We start from the raw sequence: 25,695 nt of genomic DNA, 5'->3' as shown, positions 1-25,695 counted from the left end.
TGCGAACTAATTTGCCAGAAATGTATGTAATTATGACATAACATTGAAGGTTGTGCAATGTAACAGCAATATTGCGCTTTTACTTTCTTCTCCAACACTGTGTCTTTGCATTATTTAAACCAAATTGATGTATTATATTAAGTTAAAATAATTGTTCATTCAATATTGTTGTAAATGTCATTATTACAAATAAATATAAAAAAATCGGCTGATTTAATCGGTACTGGCTTTTTTTGATCTTCCAATAATCGGAATCGGCGTTGAAAAATCACAATCGTTCGACCTCTACACTCTACCATAAAGGCCTGATTGGTGGATTTCTGCTGAGATGGTTGTCCTTCTGGAAGGCTCTGTCAGAGTGCTCATCGGGTTCTTGGTCACCTCCCTGACCAAGCCCCTTCTCCCCCGATTGCTCAGTTTGACTGGGTTGGGCAGCTGTAGGAGGTGTATTGGTGGTTCCAAACTTTTTACATTTAAGAAAGATGGAGGCCACTGTTCTTGGAGACCTTCAATGCTGCAGACATGTTTTGGTACCCTTCCCCAGATCTGTGCCTCGACACAATCCTGTCTCGGAGCTCTACGGAGAATTCCTTAGACCTCATGGCTTGGTTTTTGCTCTGACATGCACTGTCAACTGTGGGACCTTATATAGACAGGTGTGTGCCTTTCCAAATCATATCCAGTCAATTGAATTTACCACAGGATGATCAATGGAAAAAGGATTCACCTGAGCTCAATTTCAAGTCTCATAGCGCAGGTTCTGAATACTTATGTAAATAAGGTATCTGTTTTTTTAATTTGATGCATTTGCTAACATTTCTAAAAACGTTTTCATTGTGGGGTATTGTGTGTGGATTGAGCTTTTTAATTAAAAAAAAATCATTTTAGAATAAGGCTGTGACATAACTGTGGAAAAAGTCAAGGGGTCTGAATACTTTCCGATTGTACTGTAAGTATGTTTTCAAAATGTATACTTTCTCTAGCTCATTGCAAAGTGGTTTGTGAAGCACTGATGGAGCCTGTCTTCCGTTGCCTATTGCTGTGTTCATTTCCTTGTCAGAACTAGGAATCTCCGAATTCTTTCGATTTGCTAACTGGTTGTAGTTATACATGTGCCACATTCAATCAGTTGGCAAGTTGAACATTTCAGCGTTTCGTAGTTCTGACAAGCACGTGAACGTGGCATATATGCATTTGCTGTTTGAGATGCTGTAGCATCAGCTCTCGTGCTGTCTGGCAGGTTTTCCGCTCAAAGGCTCTGTACCTATATGCTGTAAATGAGATGCATAACTAATATAATGGACACGCACCAATATGTGACGAACCATTTTTTGTAAGTAAAACAAATTCAAGAAAGATAGATTGGGAAAGACATTCCCATTATGCCCAATTAGTCTAGTCCAATCCTGGGAGCTGTGTCCCTGTATGGCCTTGTCTTCATCAGGACTGAGTGGAGCTGTGTCCCTGTACGGCCTTGTCTTCATCAGGACTCATTGGAGCTTAAAATATAGCAGCCTCTCTAGTGATTGTGATTGTTGTCCTCAGCTAGCCTACCCACTCAGGCACTGACAGAGGGCTCTGCTCCAGTGGCCTCTTACTGTTCCCCATGAGAGCTCCCCAAAATACCCCTGATCAGTCGCACACACACACACACACACACACACACACACACACACACACACACACACACACACACACACACACACACACACACACACACACACACACACACACACACACACACACACACACACACACACACACACACACACACACCAGTATCTAGAATAGCTCATGCACCCCACCACCCCTTCCCCAACCAGCATCTAGAATAGCCCATGCACCTCACCACCCCTTTCCCAAAAAGTTTCTAGATTAGCCCATGCACCCCACCACCCCTTTCCCAACCGGCATCTAGAATAGCCCATGCACCCCACCACCCCTTTCCCAACCGGCATCTAGAATAGCCCATGCACCCCACCACACCTTCCCCAACCGGCATCTAGAATAGCCCATGCACCCCACCACCCCTTTCCCAACCGGTATCTAGAATAGCCCATGCACCCCACCACACCTTCCCCAACCGGCATCTAGAATAGCCCATGCACCCACCACACCTTCCCCAACCGGCATCTAGAATAGCCCATGCACCCCACCACCCCTTTCCCAACCGGTATCTAGAATAGCCCATGCACCACACCACCCCTTCCCCAACCTGCATCTAGAATAGCCCATGCACCCCACCACCCCTTTCCCAACCAGCATCTAGAATAGCCCATGCACCCCACCACACCTTCCCCAACCAGCATCTAGAATAGCCCATGCACCCCACCACACCTTCCCCAACCAGCATCTAGAATAGCCCATGCACCCCACCACACCTTCCCCAACCAGTATCTAGAATAGCTCATGCACCCCACCACACCTTCCCCAACCGGCATCTAGAATAGCCCATGCACCCCACCACACCTTCCCCAACCAGCATCAAATCAAAATCAAATCAAATTTTATTTGTCACATACACATGGTTAGCAGATGTTAATGCGAGTGTAGCGAAATGCTTGTGCTTCTAGTTCCGACAATGCAGTGATAACCAACAAGTAATATAACTAACAATTCCAAAACTACTGTCTTATACACAGTGTAAGGGGATAAGGAACATGTACATAAGGATATATGAATGAGTGATGGTACAGAGCAGCATACAGTAGATGGTATCGAGTACAGTATATACATATGAGATGAGTGTGTAGACAAAGTAAACAAAGTGGCATAGTTAAAGTGGCTAGTGATACATGTGTTACATAAGGATGCAGTCGATGATGTAGAGTACAGTATATACATATGCATATGAGATTAATAATGTAGGGTAAGTAACATTATATAAGGTAGCATTGTTTAAAGTGGCTAGTGATATATTTACATCATTTCCCATCAATTCCCATTATTAAAATGGCTGGAGTTGGGTCAGTGTCAATGACAGTGTGTTGGCAGCAGCCACTCAGTGTTAGTGGTGGCTGTTTAACAGTCTGATGGCCTTGAGATAGAAGCTGTTTTTCAGTCTCTCGGTCCCAGCTTTGATGCACCTGTACTGACCTCGCCTTCTGGATGATAGCGGGGTGAACAGGCAGTGGTTCGGGTGGTTGATGTCCTTGATGATCTTTATGGCCTTCCTGTAACAACGGGTGGTGTAGGTGTCCTGGAGGGCAGGTAGTTTGCCCCCGGTGATGCGTTGTGCAGTCCTCACTACCCTCTGGAGAGCCTTACGGTTGAGGGCGGAGCAGTTGCAGTACCAGGCGGTGATACAGCCCGCCAGGATGCTCTCGATTGTGCATCTGTAGAAGTTTGTGAGTGTTTTTGGTGACAAGCCGAATTTCTTCAGCCTCCTGAGGTTGAATAGGCGCTGCTGCGCCTTCTTCACGACGCTGTCAGTGTGAGTGGACCAATTCAGTTTGTCTGTGATGTGTATGCCGAGGAACTTAAAACTAGCTACCCTCTCCACTACTGTTCCATCGATGTGGATAGGGGGGTGTTCCCTCTGCTGTTTCCTGAAGTCCACAATCATCTCCTTAGTTTTGTTGACGTTGAGTGTGAGGTTATTTTCCTGACACCACACTCCGAGGGCCCTCACCTCCTCCCTGTAGGCCGTCTCGTTGTTGTTGGTAATCAAGCCTACCACTGTGTCGTCCGCAAACTTGATGATTGAGTTGGGAGGCGTGCGTGGCCACGCAGTCGTGGGTGAACAGGGAGTACAGGAGAGGGCTCAGAACGCACCCTTGTGGGGCCCCCGTGTTGAGGATCAGCGGGGAGGAGATGTTGTTGCCTACCCTCACCACCTGGGGGCGGCCCGTCAGGAAGTCCAGTACCCAGTTGCACAGGGCGGGGTCGAGACCCAGGGTCTCGAGCTTGATGACGAGCTTGGAGGGTACTATGGTGTTGAATGCCGAGCTGTAGTCGATGAACAGCATTCTCACATAGGTATTCCTCTTGTCCAGGTGGGTTAGGGCAGTGTGCAGTGTGGTTGAGATTGCATCGTCTGTGGACCTATTTGGGCGGTAAGCAAATTGGAGTGGGTCTAGGGTGTCAGGTAGGGTGGAGGTGATATGGTCCTTGACTAGTCTCTCAAAGCACTTCATGATGACGGAAGTGAGTGCTACGGGGCGGTAGTCGTTTAGCTCAGTTACCTTAGCTTTCTTGGGAACAGGAACAATGGTGGCCCTCTTGAAGCATGTGGGAACAGCAGACTGGTATAGGGATTGATTGAATATGTCCGTAAACACACCGGCCAGCTGGTCTGCGCATGCTCTGAGGGCGCGGCTGGGGATGCCGTCTGGGCCTGCAGCCTTGCGAGGGTTAACACGTTTAAATGTCTTACTCACCTCGGCTGCAGTGAAGGAGAGACCGCATGTTTCCGTTGCAGGCGTGTCAGTGGCACTGTATTGTCCTCAAAGCGGGCAAAAAAGTTATTTAGTCTGCCTGGGAGCAAGACATCCTGGTCCGTGACTGGGCTGGATTTCATCTTGTAGTCCGTGATTGACTGTAGACCCTGCCACATGCCTCTTGTGTCTGAGCCATTGAATTGAGATTCCACTTTGTCTCTGTACTGACGCTTAGCTTGTTTAATAGCCTTACGGAGGGAATAGCTGCACTGTTTGTATTCAGTCATGTTGCCAGACACCTTGCCCTGATTAAAAGCAGTGGTTCGCGCTTTCAGTTTCACGCGAATGCTGCCATCAATCCACGGTTTCTGGTTAGGGAATGTTTTTATCGTTGCTATGGGAACGACATCTTCGACGCACGTTCTAATGAACTCGCACACCGAATCAGCGTATTCGTCAATATTCTCATCTGACGCAATACGAAACATGTCCCAGTCCACGTGATGGAAGCAGTCTTGGAGTGTAGAGTCAGCTTGGTCTGACCAGCGTTGGACAGACCTCAGCGTGGGAGCCTCTTGTTTTAATTTCTGCCTGTAGGCAGGGATCAGCAAAATGGAGTCGTGGTCAGCTTTTCCGAAAGGGGGCGGGGCAGGGCCTTATATGCGTCGCGGAAGTTAGAGTAACAATGATCCAAGGTTTTACCACCCCTGGTTGCGCAATCGATATGCTGATAAAATTTAGGGAGTCTTGTTTTCAGATTGGCTTTGTTAAAATCCCCAGCTACAATGAATGCAGCCTCCGGATAAATGTTTTCCAGTTTGCAAAGAGTTAAATAAAGTTCGTTCAGAGCCATCGATGTGTCTGCTTGGGGGGGATATATACGGCTGTGATTATAATCGAAGAGAATTCTCTTGGAAGATAATGCGGTCTACATTTGATTGTGAGGAATTCTAAATCAGGTGAACAGAAGGATTTGAGTTCCTGTATGTTTCCTTCATCACACCATGTCCCGTTAGTCATGAGGCATACGCCCCCGCCACTCTTCTTACCAGAGAGATGTTTGTTTCTGTCGGCGCGATGCGTGGAGAAACCCGTTGGCTGCACCGCCCTGGATAGCGTTTTCCCAGTAAGCCATGTCTCCGTAAAGCAAAGAACGTTGCAGTCTCTGATGTCCCTCTGGAATGCCACCCTTGCTCGGATTTCATCAACCTTGTTGTCGAGAGACTGGACATTGGCAAGAAGAATACTGGGAAGTGGTGCGCGATGTGCCCTTTTTCGGAGTCTGACCAGAACACCGCCGCGTTTCCCTCTTTTTCGGAGTCGTTTCCTTGGGTCGCTGCATGCGATCCATTCCGTTGTCCTGTTTGTAAGGCAGAACACAGGATCCGCGTCGCGGAAAACATATTCTTGGTCGTACTGATGGTGAGTTGACGCTGATCTTCTATTCAGTAGTTCTTCTCGACTGTATGTAATGAAACCTAAGATGACCTGGGGTACTAATGTAAGAAATAACACGTAAAAAAACAAAAAACTGCATAGTTTCCTAGGAACGCGAAGTGAGGCGGCCATCTCAGTCGGCGCCGGAAGCATCTAGAATAGCCCATGCACCCCACCACCCCTTTCCCAACCAGCCAGCGTTTCAAATAGAAATACGCAGTTCATGCTCTAGCTCCTGCTGAGCACTCTCAGTATAACATAGAGCTGTCAGTCTGCAGCCGGAAGCACACGTACACATATGATGTTCTCTCTTTCTTAAAATAGACCTGGCTAAACCACCCCATTGTGACGAGTTAGCTAAACCACCCCATTGTGACGAGTTAGCTAAACCACCCCATTGTGACGAGTTAGCTAAACCACCCCATTGTGACGAGTTAGCTAATCCACCCCATTGTGACGAGTTAGCTAAGCCACCCCATTGTGACGAGTTAGCTAAGCCACCCCATTGTGACGAGTTAGCTAAACCACCCCATTGTGACGAGTTAGCTAAACCACCCCATTGTGACGAGTTAGCTAAACCACCCCATTGTGACGAGTTAGCTAAACCACCCCATTGTGACGAGTTAGCTAATCCACCCCATTGTGACGAGTTAGCTAATCCACCCCATTGTGACGAGTTAGCTAATCCACCCCATTGTGACGAGTTAGCTAATCCACCCTATCCCCTATAAAGTACACTGCTTTTGACCATAGTTCATAGGCCCTGGTAAAAACAGAGGGAATACGTAGGGAATACGGTGCAATTTGGGATGTAGTCAGTAATTGATCCCATCTCCTTTTATAGCCCTCTGAAATGCTATACAGCTGTATACATCTTTGGGAGAGGTTTATGTTGGACAGGGGTGTTAAATATACGGCCTGCGGTTTTGACAAAAAAAATTGAAATTAGTGATGGGGAGAAATCGAACAGTTACATATCGCAATATAATTATGGACAATGTTTTATGAATACTTTTATTCCAAGTACCACATTCTTTTCCTAGATACCTTTGGCTAGCGCTAGTCGGCTGTACCTGCTCTAAAACTCCGGTATTTTTTGTCCTATAGCTTGTTCTCCATCTTCTTTTTTAATAGTGAGCCAACATGTTTTCAGCACTTACAACTAGTTGAGTAAATTAATGAATCATGCTCTCTTGTCTCTCCGCAGCAGACATATTGTGAGCAATATCTTTGCAACATCAAATTGAAATTAAATCGCAGTATCGAATCGCATTACATATAGAATGTTGAGAATCGCAATACATATCGTATCGGCACCTAACTATCGTGAGGTCCCTGGCATTTCCCAGTCTTAGTAGAAATGATAATGAACCTACATTTCTTGACTGTGTCCAGCACGCTAATAATCATTGAAATGAAAGCTAGGCAGTCAGGGAGCATCGAATATTCCCAAAACGATGGATAGAGGACCACTTTTTTGCGAATTTTGACGGCGAGGGAAATATGAAACATTTTCAGTGCGGCCTTCCGGACCTCCGTTGAAGACAGAATGTGGCCCCGGGGCCAAAATTTGTTTGACACTCCTGATGTCGGCCCATCTCTCCTCTGCTTCTACTACCTTCTGGTAATAGGAAGAGCCAGCATCTCCTCACCCCTCTCCCGAATAGGTCCACATTCTGCAAATGTAATATGCATTTGTTTCTCTTAGGTCTCCATATCGTGATGTGCATGTCTTTTTGAGATGGGCTATTTGTTGTGTGGGGATGCTCATGCATGCATCTCAATTACATTGTAGTTCTTTAGCCGACACTTATCAAGAGCCATTTACAGAACGTTCATTCATCTGAAGATGGTTGGGTAAGGCAACTTGCATGACGACGGAGGCTGAATTCTTCTGCTGTTCTATGTTCGCTGAATCCTGTTACTTCAGTCTGTGACTGCCTTCGTTTGAAGTCGTTTGTGGAGACCTCAAAATGGGACTCTCAGAACAGTTAGAATGTGTTTGGGTCCTAGAAATCGCCGGGTAGATACTCTGATCCAGACTCATTGCAGAGAAAAAACGAACGTCTGTGGGCGTGGCAGAGCAAGGAGTTTGGGTAGCTAGGGCTATGAAATGTATCTTGGTTACATGATACAGAAAGCCACTAAAATAAAGTATCTGTCAAACCTGGGCTTTAGCCTGCCTGGATGGTAGATGGGCAGATTTTGCACCAGGCAAGCTCAATCAAGCCCAGCTAAAGTATTTGAAATCATTTCAAATAGTATTTGAACCCAGTCTGTGACTGCAGCCCAGCCAATGCAGTATGTAGGTCATCTGGCCAGCCAGAAATCCTGATGTCGGAGGAATGAGGGGGAGGTGAGAGAGAGAGGGATGGATAGTGAGAGAGGGGGAGGATGGATGGAGAGGGAGAGAGGAGATCAAGAGGAGCTTAATCTGTGCCATCATGTAGAAACAGCTGGCTCACCAGTCAATCTTATCATCTCCCTCTCTAAACTCGAACACACACACACATATTGCAGAGCTGCTAGTCATCTGTTGTCAGGGTGTGCCAGACTGTACTTTTCCTAACAGCGGTGTGGTGTTGTGATGGTCATAGGACTGACAGACAGCGGGGACAATAGGTCAGGGGATCAGCTGCTTTTTAAACATTTATTTAACCTTTTATTTAACTAGGCAGGTCAGTAAAGAACAAATTCTTATTTTACAATGATGGCCTACCACGGCGAAACCTCCCACCACCCGGACGGCGCTGGACCAATTGTGCGCCGCCCTGCGGGACTCCCGATCACGGCCGGTTGTGATGCAGCCTGGGATCGAACCAGGGTCTGTAGTGAGGCCTCTAGCACTGAGATGCTGCGCCACTTGGGAGTTAAAGGAAGTGCCCAACATGGGGCACGAACCCACGACCCTGAGAATAAGAGTCTCAAGCTCTACCGACTCACCACTCTCAACTGTTTTTGTATTTTGGCGTTTATCCTACCAGACCACTCAAAATTGTGTGGACAATGGAGCCTATTTCGAGTCGTTCACAATTAACATTTGTTGCAAAATTCCCTATATAGTGCCCTATGGGTCAAACGTAGTAGTAGGAAGTACGGTGCCATTAGGGACAAATCCATTGCCATCATAGTCCTGCTAGTGGTGTGTGCCGTTTGTTAGCCATTGAATAGCCTGTACCTCGACTACTAATGTATTATTTTTTGGGGGGTGTGGGGATCGAAGATTGGATCTGACATGGATGCACATTTTTAAACTAAATGCCTGGAGCCCCGGCTGCAATGTCAGCCTAATTCAGCCATTTAGGCTATGTTATGACAAAGTAGCGCTATATATTGTGGATAGGGAAGGGAGAATTACTGTTTGTCAGCAGCAGAACAGATTCAAGTCAAGTAAAGACTAGTTAGATTGTTTGGACAGCTAACTAGCTGATTCATCTAGGCTACATTCACTATGATCAGCTGATAGCCCACACCAGTAGTGGTTGCTTGCTGAGCCTATCATAATTAATCATATATTTTATCATTGTCACACACCGGATAGGTGCAATGAAATGTGTTGTTTTACAGGGTCGGCCATAGTAGTACAGTGCCCATGGAGCAAATTAGAGTTAAGTGCCTTGCTCAAGGAAACATTGAAAGATTTTTCACCTGTGTGATGAGTGATTTTGTAGAGAAGTAAAGGGGCAATCTGCAGTTGCTGCATACATTTTGGACTGATACATTAACAATATGTACCCATTAATTATTGAGGAATATCACTTATAAATGCCTCATGAGTTTAGCTCAACTGTCGTAACCCATCAGAGCCCCAAATATACGCTTGTTTTACTTCAGTGTTTGTAAACAATGTACATTGGAGGCCACTGGGTTCTTGGGGACCTTCAATGGTGCAGACATTTTCTGGTGTCCTTTTTTCCCAGATCTGCCTCGACCCAATCCTGTCTCGGAGCTCTACAGACAATTCCTTCAACCTCATGGCTTGGTTTTTGCTCTGACATGCACTGTCAACTGTGGGCCCTTTATACAGTGGGGGGTAAAGGTATTTAAGTCAGCCACCAATTGTGCAAGTTCTCCAACTTAAAAAGATGAGAGAGGCCTGTAATTTTCATCATAGGTACACTTCAACTATGACAGACAAAATGAGAAAATCACATTGTAGGATTTTTAATGAATTTATTTGCAAATTATGGTGGACAATAAGTATTTGGTCAATAACAAAAGTTTCTCAATACTTTGTTATATACCCTTTGTTGGTAATGACAGAGGTCAAACGTTTTCTGTAAGTCTTCACAAGGTTTTCACACACTTGCTGGTATTTTAGCCCATTCCTCCATGTAGATCTCCTCTAGAGCAGTGATGTTTTGGGGCTGTTGCTGGGCAACACAGACTTTCAACTCCCTCCAAAGATTTTCTATGGGGTTGAGATCTGGAGACTGGCTCGGCCACTCCAGGACCTTGAAATGCTTCTTACGAAGCCACTCCTTCGTTGCCCAGGCGGTGTGTTTGGGATCATTGTCATGCTGAAAGACCCAGCCACGTTTCATCTTCAATGCCCTTGCTGATGGAAGGAGGTTTTCACTCAAAATCTCATGATACATGGCCCCATTCATTCTTTCCTTTACACGGATCAGTCGTCCTGGTCCCTTTGCAGAAAAATAGCCCCAAAGCATGATGTTTCCACCCCCATGCTTCACATTAGGTATGGTGTTCTTTGGATGCAACTCAGCATTCTTTGTCCTCCAACCATGACGAGTTGAGGTTTTACCAAAAATTTATATTTTGGTTTCATCTGACCATATGACAATCTTCTTCTGGATCATCCAAATGCTCTATAGCAAACTTCAGACGGGCCTGGACATGTACTGGCTTAAGCAGGGGGACACGTCTGGCACTGCAGGATTTGAGTCTCTGGCGGCGTAGTGTGTTACTGATGGTAGGCTTTGTTACTTTGGTCTCAGCTCTCTGCAGGTCATTCACTAGGTCCCCCCCGTGTGGTTCTGGGATATTTGCTCACCGTTCTTGTGATCATTTTGACCCCACGGGGTGAGATTTCTTTAAATCAAGCTGCTTACCTATTGCAGATTCAGTCTTCCCAGCCTGGTGCAGGTCTACAATTTTGTTTCTGGTGTCCTTTGACTGCTCTTTGGTCTTGGCCATAGTGGAGTTTGGAGTGTGACTGTTTGAGGTTGTGGACAGGTGTCTTTTATACTGATAACAAGTTCAAACAGGTGCCATTAATACAGGTAATGAGTGGAGGACAGAGGAGCCTCTTAACCAGTTGCGACGAGCAAACCCGTATCCGGGAGCGTAATCATAGCCTCAAATGCATTAGCATAACGCAACGGACATAAATACCCCTAGAAACTTTTCCTATTCGTGAAAATCGCAAATGAAATGAATATATTCAAACACAAGCTTAGCCTTTTGTTAACAACACTGTCATCTCAGATTTCAAAATATGCGTTACAGCCAACGCTAGACAAGCATTTGTGTAAGTTTATCATGGCATAATGCTATACTAGGCTCTGCTGGCAGCAGGCAACATTTTCACGAAAATAAGAAAAGCAACCAAATGAAATAATTTACCTTTGAAGAACTTCTGATGCTTTCACTCAGGAGACTCCAAGTTAGATAGCAAATATTCCTTTTTCCCAAAATATTATTTTTGTAGGCGAAATAGCTCCCGTTTCTTCACCATGCTTGGCTGAGAAATCGACCGAAAAATGCTACAACTATAACGCCAAACTTTTTTCAAAATTAGCTACATAATATCGACAGAAACACGGCAAACGTTGTTTAGGATCCATCTTCAAGGTGTTTTTAACAAATATATTCGATATTATATCCGTCGAGGCAGTTGGTTTCTCATAAGAAGCGATTGGAAAAATGGCTACCTTAGTATTTTACGCAAGGTTTTCTGCGGGAGACACCATGTGACCACATGCCATATATGGTCCCTTACAGCCATTCTTCAATGGAAATTCCTAAAAAGACGTCACAATGCTGTAGACGCCTTGGGGAAAACGTGGAAAACGTAAGCTCATTCGTAGCTCATTCACAGCCATATAAGGAGTCATTGGCATGAGGCGGTTTCAAAAAACGCGGCACTTCCTGGTTGGATTTTTATCTGGGTTTCGTCTGTAACATCAGTTCTGTGGCACTCACAGACTATCTTTGCAGTTTTGGAAACGTCAGTGTCTTCTTTCCAAAGCTGTCAATTATATGCATAGTCGAGCATCTTTTCGTGACTAAATATCTTGTTTAAAACGGGAACGTTTTTCATTCCAACATTTAAAATGGCGCCCCCCTAAATCCAACTGGTTAAAGAAGAAGTTACAGGTCTGTGAGAGCCAGACAACTTTCTTGTTTGTAGATGACCAAATACTTATTTTCCACCATAATTTGCAAATAAATGTATTAAAAATCCTACAATGTGATTTTCTGGATTTTTTTTCTCATTTTGTCTGTCTTAGTTGAAGTGTACCTATGATGAAAATTACAGGCCTCTCTCGTCTTTTTAAGTGGGAGAACTTGCACAATTGGTGGCTGACTAAATACTTTTTTGCCCCACTGTATAGACAGGTGTGTGCCTTTCCAAATCATGTCCAATCAATTGAATTTACCTCAGGTGTTTCGACAACTTGGAGTCCATCTCATGGTTGATCAATGGAAACAGGATAAACCTGAGCTCAATCTTGAGTCTCATAGCAAAGGGCCTGAATACTTATGTAAATAAGACATTTGTCTTTTTTTGTAATAAATTTGCAAAAATGTCTACAAACCTATTTTCACTTATTCATTATTGAGTGTTATTGAACATTCAATTTTAGATTAAGGCTGTAACAGAACAAAATGTGGAAAAAGTCCAGGGGTCTGAATACTTTCCAAATACATTGTAGTTGTTATTTTCTAGAAGCCTACCTACAGCCCACTTAGCTAAGGTAGTGACCTCAGGCTGATGGTGATAGTTGGCTAACTTACCTCCCGCAGTTTCAAGCTAGCTAGCTAATGTCATTTTTTCCATCAACTATCAATCGGATGGATAGCTTAGCAAATATAGCTTTTTGATTTCTCCTCACATGTAAAGCTGCCTGATACATTAATAGCAACTGTCAAGCTGTATCATGAATAAGTCAGAAGCCAGCTAGCAATTCCAAGTTCTTGACTTTTTTTTTTTTTTTCAACAAAAGTCATGTACACTTATAAAAGAGACTATTACCTTCAAGCAGATAATTGTAGTTTTTATTCTAGGACTACAAGCCTAAGAGTAATAGCTACTTGTTTGTAGAACCGGTGTCTTCACCAGATGTCATCCCCAGTCAGCTCCTCAGTCTTCACCTGAACGAGTGTCCCAGGCAGAATCGTAGGCTGCCTCATGTACTTGAGGGGGCGTGGCTTGCTAGCACACGTGTTTCATCTTTTTTTTACTCATTAGCAGCCCAGGGGGAAAAATGTTTTATTATTGCCATCTACAAGGGGTGTATATTCTATTTATATTGGTTAATTTAAACTTGAAACATGCCCCCCCCCATCTACCAATAGGTAACCATCTTTGAGGGATTGGAAAACCTCCCTGGTATTTGTGGGTGAATCTGTTTCTGAAATTCACTGCTTGACTGCGGGACCTTTGAGATAATTGTTTCTGTGTGGTACAGAGATGATTTTGCCATTTCATAAAATCATGTTCAACACTGTTATTGCACACAGAGTGAGTCCATGCAACTTATTATGTGACTTGTTTAGCCTAAATTGTACTCCTGAACAGATTTAGGCTTGCCACAACAAAGGGGTTGAACACTTATTGGCTCAAGACATTGTAGCCTTTCATTTCTAATTCATTTAGAAAAGTGTCTCAAAACAATTCCGCTTTGACATTATGGGGTATTTAAAGTCAGGCTGTAACACAACAACATGTGGGAAAAGTCCTGAGGTGTGAATACTTTCAGAAGGCTCTGTATGTATAGACTGCATTTGGATTACTGTTACAATGACATTTGGGTTGTTATGATTGGATTCGTTACTCCATTTATTTTGTATTTTTTATTATTAATGTACGTGTTTGACATTTTACTGCGTTGTTTGGAGCAAGTAACATAAGCATTTCCCTGCGTCCACTATAACACCCGCTAAACTGTGTACGTGACCAGTAAACTTTGATTTGATGTGATTGGCTGATTTGTTACCATGTAGAAACAATGGATCATATGACTCGAAACGTCAAACTGTAGCTATGCGTTCTAAGAATAGTTCAGTCTCTCCCCTCCTATTTGACACTATTGATAGGAAGTCTCTTTCGCACTATTGATAGTTGACAATCCCGTCTCCCACGCGTCCTCCTTTCTCTGTCCCTCCGATTGTGAGCAGTGCGAGTATTAATGGTACGGTTGGAACACGGTGCCTAACTGTGCCTGTCCCAAAGTACTTGGATGTTTAATTGTCTGTTCCTTCCTATGGCGGAGGTCCAGCTGTGTCTTTCCTTCGCTGCAGTCGCAGTCGTCTCCATTACACACCCAGGCAGACTATAGTTACTGCAGCAAAATGCCAGACGCTGTCCCCTCACACTTAATACATATGTAGAAGCTAATGCAGAACCTAGAACTCCGCGCACGTATAACGCATCATAGGCTACGTGACTATGCAAGTGTGTAAGAGTGCATGTCATCGTCAGTACTCACTGCCTCCTCTCTTTCCTGTTCATCTAACGCTACTCTTGAGGGCAGAGGGTCGTCTTACTGTGGTGAAGAAACTCCTGTGATGTTATTCAAACATCTCCAGTCGTGTGTGTGTGTGTGTGTGTGTGTGTGTGTGTGTGTGTGTGTGTGTGTGTGTGTGTGTGTGTGTGTGTGTGTGTGTGTGTGTGTGTGTGTGTGTGTGTGTGTAAAAGGTTTTGCAGGACCCAGGCCTTAACTGAACCGTTGATACACTGTAATTGTGGGTCTGGGATTGGAAGATGTGTGCTCATTTACTGTTTTCTGCCCCCGGAGGGGTGTGTGTGTATGTGTTAGAGAGAGCTGGGATTGGTCGGTATAGCATTTTTTTCCCCCACTGTACCATGAGCTTGTATAATCCCCCTTAGCGAGGAAAAGCAGACGGACACAGCCACGAAACGCACACAAACAATAATAACCCTGCCCTCCAACTGTTTTTGCCTGTCGAGATTGGGTCTGCCAAAAGGTCTCGGCATCTGGGCTGGCATGGGAAGTGGGTCTGTCCTCTCTGTCTGACGCTGGCCTGCCGCCGTGTCTGTGGGCTGTTGCGTAACAATGGAAATAATAGGCGCTCTGCTGCTGCTCTGCAACCCACCCTACACACTCTCTTACTCTCTCTCGCTCTCTCCTCTGTCACATACACACACTGCAGCAGCAGCGGGAGACTATTTATAGACCAACCCAGCTAGGGGAAATTTGGGGGAAGGCTAAATTCGTCCCACCCTTTCATTTGCTCTCCCTCTCTCGATGTCCCTCCTCTTCCTCACGTCTTTCTCTCTCTCCCCTCTGCCTCACATACACTAAAACGCATTCATTATATGCTAAGGTTTGAACAGCAAAAAAAAAGAAGCAGTTGTGTGATGGTCTCGCTCAAAAGCTGTGTCGTCAGGCAGTTGCGCCATATATATCTACATTATAGATCACATTTCTACTCTACTCGACAGGAGCGAGAGAGACCGAGAAAGAGCGGGATGTGAAGGGGCAGAGAGGAAGTGCAGATAGGGGATGGGCGTGTGAGTGGATTGAGAGATTAAGTGGTAGTAGGGGGCACCTTTTCTTTGAGGAAGAGGAGAAAGAGTTGTACGTCTCCAGCGAGCCTCGGCCTATATATAATGATCTCGCTGAATCCCCATAGATCAGTGCTCTTCGACCTGTTGTGGAACGCCACATGAAGGAAGGAAGAAGAGCAGGAGGGAGGGGTTTGGAGAGAGTGAGCTCGTGTCTGTCCCATTGTGCTCTCTATACTTCCCTTTCTATGTTCACAGCAAATCTAGACTAAGGTGGAAGCAATACCACCACACTGCCCAAGCCTAGCCGGCCGATCCGAACCTTTCAGATCTGAAAACATTGAATGTTTAGGGCCAAGGGGAAGCGGTAGGGAGAGGAGCGATAGAGGGAGTAGTACGTTGTTTCATTCATTATTGATACATATGCAGACCTCGCTATATCCCTAGGGATGCAACTGCTGCTCCTACATAACATAACATTTTTACATTTGAGTCATTTAGCAGGCGATCTTATCCAGAGCGAATTTCAGAAGCAATTAGGGTTAAGTGCCATCGACCAGATTTTTTTTTTTCACCTAGTCGGCTCGGTGATTCGAACTAGCGACCTTTTTCTCTTAACCGCTTGGCTACCTGCTGGCCCTACGTCACAGGTAAAGCCAAACAAAGGAGTGGGTCATATTTATGGACCAACCCTATTTGGGCGTTAAGGGTCAGACCCTGGCCCAGTTAACTCTGTGTCTTATGCAGGCTGAGGTCTGCCTTTCCTCTCTAAACATGGTGAGTCTGGTGACTGTCATGCTCTGTGTGGAGTGGCGATGATGTCAGCAAATCTGGTGACGGAGAGCCTGTCTGTCACAGACTGACAATTGTATAGATGGTCGGTTCGCATAGACAGGCATTGTGATACGGCCACATTGTGTGGACAGGCTGATGTAGCATAGCTGAGTCGAGCACGGTTCTCTGAAAGTCCAGAACAGTGAGGTGGGAGGAAGCATCATGAGGGAGAGGGAGAAACTGTAGAAATAGATATAAAGGAGACTAAAAGACGGGAAGGCAACTACACGTAAAAGCTGTCTTTTTAAATATGAAACAGGGCTGAAGGTGATGTTTTGGGTATCAGTTTGTTTGTTGTACTCGTGTAGTGGTTTAGAAAATGACAAACCTTTAGTTGAGTATTTGATCGAAATCTAATGGTCTGGATTACTCTTCATGTGGTGCTTTACTATTTTTCACCATTTTAGTATTTTCAATTTTTAGTAATATTAACATACTAGGCTGTTGTTGTAATCTGGATTGGGCAGAGTGAGTAACAAGTCTCTCTCCTCTCTCCACTCCCCCCAGAGGAAGAGTAGGCAGCAGACAGGATGAAGGAGGAGAACTTGTTTCATCGGAGGATGTCTCTGTCTCCCAATGCCACATCTCCCTCCCCTCCTAAGATCGACCACCGCTCTCTGACCCGCAACATGTCTTATGGAGGAGAAAGCGAGCTCTTCCCGCTCAGCCCAGGTAATGCTGGTGTATTTTCACTAGTAATCAAACTCACCAAAACGGGGAGGAACTACCTAACCTTGTTTGCTACGTTTGTACACTAATGAATACACCCATTTATATATACTCCACCAGACATTTCCGTAACCACCTTGTGACTTCACCACGCATCGCACAGAGATTTTAATGCATGCACTAGGTTATACCTTTACACTAGCGCCAGAGACGTATTGTTAAGAAGAATGTTTGATGAAGTATAAACCCTAAGGGTCACCTTTCAGTCCCAGCAGATTACCACTAGAAATGACTGTAAACCAGTCTATCCAGGGATTGACATTAAGCTCTTCCAGGCTTTTGCCTGTCTGGCAAGTCGAGAGCATTTTGTCCTTTCAGAAACATTTTAGTTACTTCCCCAGTTTTTAGAATGCATGCACAAATTGCAGTTGTCTGTTTGTCCGAATGCCTGCCTGTTTACCACACATGATCTGTCTGTCTGCTCTCTCTAATCTGCTCTGTCTGATTTGTGTATGTGTCCTGTTTGCAGGTATGGAGGCAGAAGGGAATGGTCTGTCCATGATGAGTGACGAGCTCAGCCCCGCCCAGTCGCCTAGCAGCAAGGTAAGAAGACCGCTTCTGATTGGACCTCTGTGTAACAATATCAGGTGGGTTTCCCAATATTGATGGATCTTTAGGATGAGTGATCAATTTTGCCAGTTTTTTCCCAAACCAACTTGTTAATCACATCACATGCTTGTTGTTCTGGGATCAGCCTCTACCCAAATGTCAATCTTTTTTTATTATTTTTTTTAATAAAAACGGTGACGCCTCAAGCACAGCGATGCAGTGCCTTAGATCGCTGCGCCACTCAGGAGGCCTCCAAATTCCAATCTTAATATGACTATACAATGGAGACACTGGAGCAGTTCTGGAAAAACTGCTTTGTCATATGCCAATATTGAGGCGCTCGCTTTTTAATGTGTACTGAACAAAAATATAAACGCAACATGCAACAATTTCAAAGATTTTACTGAGTTACAGTTCATATAAGGAAACCAGTCAATTTATATAAATTCATTAAGCCCTAATCTATGGATTTCACATGACTGGTAAAACAAAATTCAAAAGGCACTCGCACTTCTGAGCAATCTAATTTGCAGGTGCATGGCAACAATTGAACAAGATGATGGAAAAAGGAAACCGCACACCGCTTTTGATACTATCACTGATATTTAATAAGCTTACGTATCGGCCTCACGGCCTTCCTCGGAGCTTCTGTGATTTTTTTTACATTTGCACCCTTATGTAGACCTAGCCCCACCCACATCCGTTCCACACATCGAATGGGGTTGAAGGCAAAGGGAAAACAAAAAGTGCCAAATATAACAATATGCATTTCATAAATATTACAAAAGTGTATAAACAAGACATATGAAACACGTCTGTAAAATCACAATGAGGACATAGCAAGTTTTCATTAGTCATTGGGTACATTGTATGAAAAACAGAATCATCTTAAATTGGCACATAATTCATGGCACATAATTTATAATTCAACACATTCTCTTTTACTCAGAGTATTATTGATATCACCTCCCCCTGTCTGATATCTTAACTTTCTCATTTCTCTGGGAATACAAAATATGCATTTGTTGTTCACAGATGCCTTAGAAAAAGGTAGGGTTGTTTATTCGGAAAACCGGTCAGTATCTCGTGTGACCATTCACCTCATGCAGGGCGACACAACTCCTTTTGTATAGAGTTGATCAGGCTGTTTATTGTGACCTGTGGATAACATCAAATTGATCAGAAATACAGTGTAGACATTGTATATGTTATAAATGTCTATTGTAGCCGGAAATGGCGGATCTACATAGGCGTATATTATCAGCAACCATCACTCCTGTGTTCCAATGGTACGTTGTGTTAGCTAATCCATGTTTAGCATTTTAAAAGGCTAAATGATCATTAGAAAACCCTTTTGCAATTATGTTAGCACAGCTGAAAACTGTTGTCCTGATTCAAGAAGCAATAAAACTGGCTTTCTTTAGACCAGTTGAGTATCTGGAGCATCAGCATTTGTGGGTTCGATTACAGGGTCAAAATGGTCAGAAACAAAGGACTTTCTTCTGAAATTCGTCAATCTATTCTTGTTCTGAGAAATGAAGGCTGTTCCATGTGAGAAATGTTCAAGAAACTGAAGATCTCATACAACGCTGTGTACTACTCCCTTCACAGAACAGCGCAAACTGGCACTAACCAGAATAGAAAGAGAAGTGGGAGGCCCTGGTGCACAACTGAGCAAAAAGCAAGGACATTTCTAAGTGACCCTAAACTTTTGAGCGGTAGTGAGTTGGACCGCATAGTGAAGGAAAAGCAGCTAACAAGTACTCAGCATATGTGGGAACTTCTTCAAGACTGTTAGAAAAGCATTCCATGTGAAGCTGGTTGAGAGAATGCCAAGAGTGTGCAAAGCTGTCAAGGCAAAGGGTAGCTACATTGAAGAATCTCAAAAATACAATATATTTTGATTTGTTGAACTCTTTATGGTTACTACATGATCCCATATGTGTTATTTCATAGTTTTGAAGTCTTCACTAACCTTCTACAATTCTACCAATGCCATGTTTCCTCCAGACGTGACTCTTGGCATTCAGGCCAAACAGTTCAATCTTGGTTTCAACAGACCAGAGAATCTTGTTTATCATGGTCTGAGAGTCCTTTCGGTGCCTTTTGGAAAACTCCAAGCGGGCTGCCATGTGCCTTTTACTAAGGAGTGGCTTCTGTCTGGCCACTCTACCATAATGGTATGATTTGGCAGATTGCTGCAGGGATGGTTGTCCTTCTGGAGCTCTGTAAGAGTGACTATCACCTCCCTGACCAAGGCGTTTCTCCCCCGATTGCTCAGTTTGGCCAGGCAGCCATTTCTAGAAAAGGTCTTGGTGGTTCCAATCTTCAATTTTAGAATGATGGAGGCCACTGTGTTCCAGTGGACCTTCAATGCTGCAGACATGTTTTTGGCACCCATCCCCCAGAACTGTACCGACACAATCCTGTCTTTGAGCTCTGTGAACAATTCCTTCTACCTCATGGCTTGGTTTTTGCTCTGACATTTACACTCAACTGTGGGACCTTGTATAAACAGGTGTGTGCCTTTCCAAATCATGTCCAATCAATGTAATTTACCACAGGTGAACTCCAATCAAGTTGTAGAAACATCTCATGGTTGATCAATGGAAACAGGATGAACCTGAGCTCAATTTCGAGTCTCATAGGAAAGGGTCTGAATACTTATGTAAATCAGTTATTTCTGTTCTTAATTTTAATAAATTGCAAACATTTCCAATAACCTGTTTTCACCTTGTCATGGGGTATTGTGTGTAGGTTAATGCAGAACATTTAAAAAAATATATACATTTTCGAGTAAGTCTGTAACGTAACAAAATGTGGAGAAAGTCAAGGGGTCTAAAGACTTTTGAATGCACTGTATTTCAACACAGGACAGTTACTTCAAGCCAAAAACCCTGGATCTTCCAGCAAGACAATAACTCCATGGACACATCAAAATCCACAAAGAAATGGTTAATTGATCACAAATTCAACATTTTGCAATGGTCATCTCATTCGCCAGACTTGAATCCCAGTCCATAAGCACAGACAAAGGATATCAAGGATCTGGGAAATGTATGGCGGAATGGTCTAAGATCATGTGTTTTCCAATCTCATAAAACATTTTTGAAAAAGGCTCAACGCCGTTATTCTTGCGAAGTTATGTATTAAAACAGGGGTGCCAATAATTATTTGAAAATCTCTTTATTTGAGGAATTGTATTAGTTTATAAAATATCATTTCCACATTTTTTGGCGTGTACAATGTAGCTAAGTATTTGTTTTAAAGTATTTTTTTGCTCATCTTTATCAAGGTTGCCAATAATTTTTGACCTCACTCTATATGTGTGAAACCCTGCTTAGGGGAACGGAAACCTGTGCACTGAATTTCTGCTGAACTTATTCCAAAAGTAGCTGGCATATACAGTGCCTTCAGAAAGTATTCACACCAGCTTGACTTTTCCCACATTTTGTTGTTACAGCCTTTTAAATTAATTAAATTTCGATTTTTTTATGTCACTGGCCTTCACACTACCCCATACTGTCAAGTGGGGTTATGTTTTTTGAAATATTTAAAGTTGAAATGTCTTGAGTCAATAAGTATTCAACACCTTTGTTGTGGCAAGCCTCAATAAGTTCAGGAGCAAACATTTGCTTAACAATTCACATAATAAGTTGCATGGATTCACTGTGTGCAATAATAGTGTTTAACATTTTTGAATTAATACCTCATCACTGTACCTCACACATTTAATTATCTGTAAGGTCCCTCAGTCAAGCAGTGAATTTCAAACACCCATTCAACCACAAAGACCAGGGAGGTTTTCCAATACCTCACAAATAAGAGCACCTATTGGTAGATGGATAATAAAAAAAATGTTGAATATCCCTTTGGGCATGGTGAAGTTATTTATTACACATTGATGGTGTATCAGTACACCCAGTCACTACAAACTCGGTTGCCAGAGACGTAGGAAGCCACTCAGGGATTTCACCATAAGGCCAATGGTGACTTTAAAACAGGTAGAGTTAATGACTGTGATAGGATAAACTGAGGATGGATCAACAACATTGTAGTTACTCCACAATACTAATCAAATTGATAGAGTTAAAAGAAGGCCTGTACAGAATAAAAAATATTCCAAAACATGCCTCCTGTTTGCAACAACTTACTAAAGTAATACTGCAAAAAAATGTGGCAAAGCAATTTACTTTATGTCCTAAATACAAAGTGTTAAGTTTGGGGAAAATCCAATACAACATTACTGAGTACCATTCTCCATATTTTCAAGCATGGTGGTGGTGGTGGCTGCATCATGTTATGGGTATGCTTGTAATTATGAAGGACTGGGAATGGAGCTAATCACAGGCAAAGTCCTAGAAGAAAACTTGGTTGTCGGCTTTCCATTCACCTTTCAGCAGGACAATAAACAAAAATGCAAGGCCAAATCTGCCGAGTTGCTTACCGTGAATGTTCCTGAATGGCCAAGTTAAAGTTTTGACTTAAAAAATGAAAATGGTTGTTTTAGCAATGATCACCAACAAATTTGACAGAGCTTGAAGAATCTTTAAAGAATAATGGGAAAATGTTGCTCAACCCAGGTGTGTAAAGCTTTTAGACTTACCCAGAAAGACTCACAGCTGTAATGACAATTAAATCCATTTTCATCCCACGTTGTAACACAACGTAATGTTGAAAAACGTCAAGGGGCGTTAATACTTTGGAAAGGCACTGTATGACATCCCAAATGGCACCCTATTACCAACATGGTGCTTTGCTTTTGACCAGAGCCCTATGGTTATATTGCTGTGTGGTGTAACTCAACGTGCAGGCCAGTACAGTAGAGCATTTTCCTATTGATCAGTGTCCGGTGTGGATGGGTCTGTGTACTCACGCTACGCTACTTCACTGTACTCCTGTTTCAGACAGAACCAAAGATCCAGTGCCTTTCACCCTTGGTAAATATGAGCAAAACGGGCTATAAAATACATGTATTTGCTGTTTATCCTCTTGGTCTTTCATTCAAAAAATCTCATCTTTAATTTAAGTAAATATGATTGCAAAAAATACATGTGAAATAAATTCAATACATATTTTTCTCCAAAACTTGTGTGCCACAATTGTTGGCACCCCTAGAAATTCTTATGAGAAGAATCTAACTGCAGTATATTCCCATTCATATCTTACATTTTTGAATTCACCTGAGTGTTTAGGAATACTTAAGTGGTAAGCTTTTTGGAAACAAACACCAGAGGTGGGTTTGGCGTAGACAGACCGATATCCATGCAGAAAGGTACCTCATCCCCACTGTGAAGTAATGGTGGTGGATTTTTGATGTTGGCCTGTTTTTCTTCCAAAGGCCCTGAACAACTTGTTAGGATGCAGTTGAAGTCAGAAGTTTACATACACTTAGGTTGGAGTCATTGAAACTCGTTTTTCAACCACTCCACAAATGTATTGTTAACAAACTATAGTTTTGGCAAGTCGGCTACTTTCTGCATGACACAAGTAATTTTTCCAACAATTGTTTACAGATTATTTCACTTATAATTCACTGTATCACAATTCCAGTGGGTCAGAAGTTTACATACACTAAGTTGACTGTGCTTTTTAAACAGCTTGGAGAATTCCAGAAAATGATGTCATGGGTTAAATGATAATGGGTTAATTGACATAATTTGAGTCAATTGGAGGTGTACCTGTGGATGTATTTCAAGGCCTACCTTCAAACTCAGTGCCTCTTTGCTTGAGATCATGGGAAAATCAAAAGAAATCAGCCAAGACCTCAGAAAATGTCATGTAGACCTCCACAAGTCTGGTTCATCATTGGGAGCAATTTCCAAACGCCTGAAGGTACCAAGGTCATCTGTACAAATAATAGTACGCAAGTATAAACACCATGGAACCATGCAGCCGTCATACCGCTCAGGAAGGAGATCTCCTAGAGATGAATGTACTTTGGTGAGAAAAGTGAAAATCATTCCCAGAACAACAGCAAATGACCTTGTGAAGATGCTGGAGGAAACAGGTACAAAAGTATCTGTATCCACAGTAAAATGAGTCCTATATCGATATAACCTGAAAGGCCACTCAGCCAGGAAGAAGCCAATGCCCCAAAAACGCCATAAAAAAGCCAGACTACGGTTTGCAACTGGGGAGAAAGACTAAACTTTTTGGTGAAATGTCCTCTGGTCTGATGAAACAAAAATGGAACTGTTTGGCCATAATGACCATCGTTATTTTTGGAGGAAAAAGGGGGAGGCTTGCAAGATGAAGAACATCATCCCAAACGTGAAGCACAGGAGTGGCAGCATGATGTTGTGGGGGTGCTTTGCTGCAGGAGGGACTGGTACACTTCACAAAATTGATGGCATCATCAGGAAAGATAATTATGTGGATATATTGTAGCAACATTTCAAGACTTCAGTGAGTTAAAGCTTAGGTCGCAAATGGGTCTTCCAAATGAACAGTGACCCCAAGCATATTTCCAACGTTTTGGCAAAATGGCCTAAGGATAACAAAATCAAGGTATTGGGAGTGGCCATCACAAAGCCCTGACCTCAATCCTATAGAAGATTTGTGGGCAGAACTGAAAAAGTGTCTGCGAGCAAGGAGGCCTACAAACCTGACTCGGTTACACCAGCTCTGTCAGGAGGAATGGGCCAAAATTCACACAACTTATTGTGGGAAGCTTGTGGAAGGCTACCTGAAAATGTTTGACCCAAGTTAAACAATGTAAAGGCAATGCTACCAAAAAACGAATTGAGTGTATGTAAACTTCTGACCCACTGGAAATATGATGGAAAGAAATAAAAACTGAAATAAATCATTCTCTCTACTATTATTCTGACATTTCACATTCTTAAAATAAAGTGGTGATCCTAACTGACCTAAAACAGGGAATTGTTACTAGGATTAAATGGCAGGAATTGCAAAAAACTGAGTTTAAATGTAGTTGACTAAGGTGTATGTAAACTTCCAACTTCAACTGTATATAGTATCATGGACTCAAGTACCAGCAGATTTGAAATCAAAACCTGACTGCTTCTGCTAGGAAGCTTAAACTGACCCGTGGTTGGATCTTCCAGCAGGACAAGGATCCAAAGCACACCTCAAAATCAACACAAAAATGATTAACTGACCACAGAATCAAGGTTTTGCCATTGACGTCCCATGGCATAAACCCCATAGAAAACCTGCGGCATGAGCTGAAGAGGAGAGTCCACAAGCGTGGACCTTGGAATCTGGAGAGATTCTGTATGGAGGAGTGGTCTCCGATACCTTGCCGTGTGTTCTCCAACCTCATTATGCATTTTAGGAGAAGACTCAAGAGCTGTTATCTCGGCTAAGGGAGGTTGCACAAGTGTTGAATGAGGGGGTGCTAATGATTGGTGCACACGCATATTTGAGAAATATTTGTTTTATGTTTAATGTATTTTTTCTTTCAATTATTTTACTTGAATTAAAAGTTAGATTTTTGTGAATATTTATAAAAAAAATTTACAGCTTGTTTTGATCATTTTCACCAAGGGTGCCAATATTAGTGGGCACTGTATCATGGCTGTACTCTGTTCAGGTCAGACACTGAAGAAATGTGTGTGTTATTTAAATGTTATCTATGAATGGGATAGACCAGAGTGATATGACGCTGTTTATAGGTGAGCTCACAAGAAGAGTGTGTCTCATTGACTCTCATCTGTCCATCTCTCCCTCCTTCAGTCTGAGTCCAGGATGTTCAATAACGGTCTGGAGGACTGCTCCTCCCCCACAGAGAAGCTGGCCCGGAAGGAGTCTCTCAAGGTAACTCATCACTCCCTGGCCAGGAAGGGGTCGCAGAGAGGGGATGTCTTGCAGGAAAAATATTGATGGGCATTTAACATGGTTGGGGGAAAATATTTAGATTTGCATATATTTAGATCAGCGTCTACCAATTGGTTCCTCAGGGACCCCTAGGTCAGCAAATTTTGGTTTCAGCCATGCATTAGCGCACCTGATTCAACAAAGGAGAGCGGTGTGGTTAGTTGTATAAGCCTAGTTTGTAGAAGCACGAGCTCTGGTCCTTTGTGTAAT

The 25,695-nt window shown here is 43.2% G+C and overlaps 1 protein-coding gene across 3 annotated transcripts in view; it reads left to right on the top strand.

The window, feature by feature from the left end:
- The window catches only part of osbpl5 (oxysterol binding protein-like 5), a 120,893-nt gene that overhangs the window by 50,329 nt on the left and 44,869 nt on the right, over positions 1-25,695 (top strand). For 2 of the 3 annotated variants that reach the window (XM_046357917.1, XM_046357910.1), the window contains 3 exons: positions 16,873-17,037; positions 17,564-17,637; positions 25,345-25,425. In XM_046357917.1, coding sequence (XP_046213873.1) covers positions 16,896-17,037; positions 17,564-17,637; positions 25,345-25,425 — 297 coding nt within the window. In that variant the 5' untranslated portion in view covers positions 16,873-16,895. Of the gene's footprint in view, positions 1-16,872; positions 17,038-17,563; positions 17,682-25,344; positions 25,426-25,695 lie in introns of those variants that run through there. The other variant, XM_046357922.1, reaches the window with a different exon arrangement.

Source organism: Oncorhynchus gorbuscha, linkage group LG01 (genome assembly GCF_021184085.1).
Source record: "Oncorhynchus gorbuscha isolate QuinsamMale2020 ecotype Even-year linkage group LG01, OgorEven_v1.0, whole genome shotgun sequence".
NCBI classification, from domain to species: Eukaryota; Metazoa; Chordata; class Actinopteri; order Salmoniformes; family Salmonidae; genus Oncorhynchus; species Oncorhynchus gorbuscha.
This window is presented reverse-complemented; position numbering and strand designations above follow the sequence as displayed.